Source organism: Cyprinodon variegatus, unplaced genomic scaffold (genome assembly GCF_000732505.1).
Source record: "Cyprinodon variegatus isolate N-32 unplaced genomic scaffold, C_variegatus-1.0 Scaffold327, whole genome shotgun sequence".
Taxonomy (NCBI): domain Eukaryota; kingdom Metazoa; phylum Chordata; class Actinopteri; order Cyprinodontiformes; family Cyprinodontidae; genus Cyprinodon; species Cyprinodon variegatus.
Genome location: NW_015150780.1, coordinates 499440 through 503139, shown reverse-complemented (window position 1 = coordinate 503139; position 3700 = coordinate 499440). Strand labels below are relative to the sequence as shown.

The window sequence follows — 3700 nt, the reverse complement described above, 5'->3', positions numbered from 1 at the left end:
CAATTGAATTAAACAATACTCTTATTGATCTCAAAGGGAAATCAATGCAGTAACTTGTTTTTTTTAAACAGGTGTCTTAGGTGTTGATAGCTGTAGGCAGGAAGGATTTTCTGTAGCGGTCTGTCTTGCACCAGACCTGGAGAAGCCTTTTGCTAAAGACACTCACTGTTCGTTCAAAACTCCTCTATAGAGGATCCTCACTGTTGTCGGTAATTTAATAAGTCCACATTACATAATACAAAATAATCTATTGTTGAAACAAATTTTGAAACAGGAAAAATGTAGAATTAAAATATTTCTGACAATAATCCTTTGAATGAAAAAGATATAGCAAAACGAAATTGAAAATGGTGAAGAAGTTTATTTTAAAAGCACAAAGTCAATGTATGTAAAATTTGAACTAAATTTTTTTACTATATTAACAATTTCTGCTAGATGTAATGCCATAACTAAAATCAAGTTATGTGGCTCATTTTAGTTTTCAACTCCATAGCATATATCATACCCCATATATCTTTTTCTAGTCAAAGGTTATACAAAGTATATTTAATTTGAACTTAATGCTTAAGAGATTAAACCGTATTCTGTGACCAAGAAGCTTCTGATTTAAAATATCATCCATGCAGGTTTTCTCAGCAACGGTGATCTACTCCACCTTCCACGCCTGTACTACTTGTGGCAGACAGATTGGTGCCAGCACAGTCTCCTCCCTGACAATCATGCTGTATTCTGTTGAGATGAAACTGATTCGTGCCCAATCTAGTGAAACTAGTGGGTTTCTCTCCACTGTGCCTGGCCAGCTCAAAGTTCTGGAGGCTTTTATGGCCTGTATCATCTTCATCTGTTTGTATTTCACTCCCTACTCATATTTTTCAGGTCTCAAGTGGTGTGTTGCTGTCTACTCCATTTGTTTTATTTTTTCCTTCCTTGTCATTATTTTAGCTATTGTTCGCCTGCCAGGCCGCTTTCCTGAAACTTTTAACAAAGTTCTGATAGTCTGCAATGTGCTGGCCGTGTTGATGTACATCACAGCTGTCATCATCTGGCCTGTCTACTGCTTTCGGAACTTTGCCAGACCAAATCCTTGCTCTCTGTACTGTTATTGGAATTATCTTGTTGTTGTCTCTGTTCTGTCCTCTTTTAACTTGAGTGCCTACATCGCGGACACAATGTATTCTTTAAAGCCAGCCTTCACCACTCAAACATAAGCACCTTGATGTTTTGATTTTAATGTGAAGGTTTTGTTTTTAACATGATTGTTTTTTTTGAGAAAGCTTTTAAGAGATAAATTTCACAACATAATCACAGTCCCATCTGTTTGTATTTTACAAGCATTCTGCAAATTTTTAGTTATAATCTTGAAACCTGGGGTAAATGGTATTATATTTTTAAGTATCAAAATAACAACACTTTTTAAATTATCTGTAAATTCTTGCCAAAATACTGGTTAGCATGTTTGTTTTAGCACATCAGAAGGAGAAACATAGCAGCTTTTGAGTTAAAAATGACAGTGAAAAAAGTTTAAGCTCTTATGCAAAGTTGATCTGAACATCAAACCGTCTTCCATTTGTCCATTAAACTCATGTGGGCTAGTACCTATCTCAAGCTTACTGGAAATGAGTCCATCACAGGGGAACGTGACACGTGGCAACCATTAATGCACACTGGCAGTTTCAGGTTACCAATTAACTTCACCTTATTGTTTTTTTTTTATTGTGGGGGGAAGCGAAAGCAACAGAGAAAAACCAGGCATGCATGGAGAACTGTCTAACTCCATGAGGAAAGATCCTAGATCAGGATTTGAACCGAGGACCTTATTGCCACAGGGCAGCAATGCTAAAAACGGTGTTACCTCACAGCCTACTAATTGATAAACTTTGAAAATTACTTAGATATCATGGTACTGTACTGATTTGGTACTGCTATAGTGTTGTACTTTTCTTTTTTTTATCTACATACTTTGAAGTATATTATTACTCAAATGTGTCGTATTAATAAACTTCCTTTGTCTTGCCTTTCTGTGTCTGTTATCCTAGGCAGTGCAAAAAAAAAAAAACTCACAGAAAAATGAAATGTGCAGAGAATGTGTAGTTCTTTAAATCCGTGATCAAAATATGATTGAATATATGTAGCCTATATATAACCATGGCTTTCAATCAAATAACGACAGACACTCGATAATCACTCAAGTGAGAGATTGAATAATTGTTCTGAGAGAACATGATTATTGTTCTCATTCTGCATAACAACAAATACTTTTTAAGCTATGATTATCTCCCACATCATATTGAGAGCATGATATTCAGAAGGTATAAGCATCACTCTTGAGCCTTCAGTTATAATTTCTCTGATTGCTTCAACAAATAAATTCTTTATTTTGATTTACCATTACCTCTATGTACTATGTTCCCCTCAATCTGTGATGAAACAAATGTATCATACAGTTAGTCAAAGTAAGAGAAACAGGACTACACTAAAAAAACTGTCCAAGTACCAACAGTTATAAACAAAGGTGTTGATGGCAGCAGCACAGCTGATATGAATCTCTGCGATGGTGTCACAGCAAAACGGGAGTGGACTTGATGAAGATACTATAATGAGAAACAGCAGAGAGAGCACAACATTAGAGATTGAACTAACAAATACTATAGAATGGCAGAATCGAGAGATAACAAACCAGAATGATTGAAAGTGTTCCTTATGTTCTCCAGCAGTCTAAGCCTATAGCAGAATAACTATACAGACAGACCAGGATAACCTGAGTCACTCTAACTATAAGCTTTTTTAGAAAGAAAAAAAATTGATCCTTGCCTTAAAGGTAGACAGGGTGTCTGTCTCACACACTTAAACTGGTAGTTGGTTCCATAGGAGAGGAGCCTGATAACTAAAAGATCTGTACTGATCCCTGGGGTACTCCATTGGTAACCCTGGAGCATGAAGATTTATCGTTCGCGTAAAACTAAATCTGTCAGAGAAAATAAGACTTTGACTAGCCTAGTGCTATTTCTTTAATCCCTATAAGATATATAAGTCATTCTAAAAGAATATTACTGTATAAGTGTATCAAATGAAGGCCTGAGATCTAAAACCAGATTTAGATCTCAAAAAGTTCCTCATAATGTAAGTGGTCACACATTCTTAGGAATTTTATATAAGAAAGGAAGACTGGATATAGGCCTAAAATTGACTAATTAATCTGGGTCCAGAGAAGGTTACTTAAGTAAAGGTTTAATTTCAGCTACCTTAAAAGCCTGAGTTACATATGGCTGTAACAGGGATAAATTAATCACATCTAAAATGCAGATTAAAATCAGAGGGAAAACTAAAATAGAAGTTGGCTTTACGCCATCTTACACAGCAGTAAACTGTTTTTCAAGACTAGAATGGATTCCAGTTGGCATGTAGAGTGGTTTCTTCAGTTTTCTATCATTTTTTCTTCAATGTGCACAGCTCTGCATCAAACCTGAGAACCAGCTTTCTATTTTTAAAGTTTCCTCTTTTCAAAGAGGCTATGTTGTCTAAGGCAGTATGCAGAGAACTGTTAACAACATCAAGAAAATCTTTAATCTGTGAAAGGGAATAAACTAAATGTTTGCTCTCTGCAGCAACGCTCAGTTAAACAGAGGAGAAACAAAGTGAAACAGGTTCTTCAACATTTATAACTGCATTATCTGATAAAGATCTATCATTTGATTGAAAT

General features: G+C 35.5%; 1 protein-coding gene across 1 annotated transcript in view; it reads left to right on the top strand.

Moving 5' to 3' along the window:
* LOC107091163 (myeloid-associated differentiation marker homolog) overlaps positions 1-1208 on the top strand; it is a 1804-nt gene extending 596 nt beyond the window's left edge. Inside the window, exon 2 of the mRNA XM_015384933.1 lies at positions 627-1208. Coding sequence (XP_015240419.1) covers positions 627-1208 — 582 coding nt within the window. The remainder of the gene's footprint in view (positions 1-626) is intronic.
* The last annotated feature ends 2492 nt before the right edge of the window (positions 1209-3700 follow it).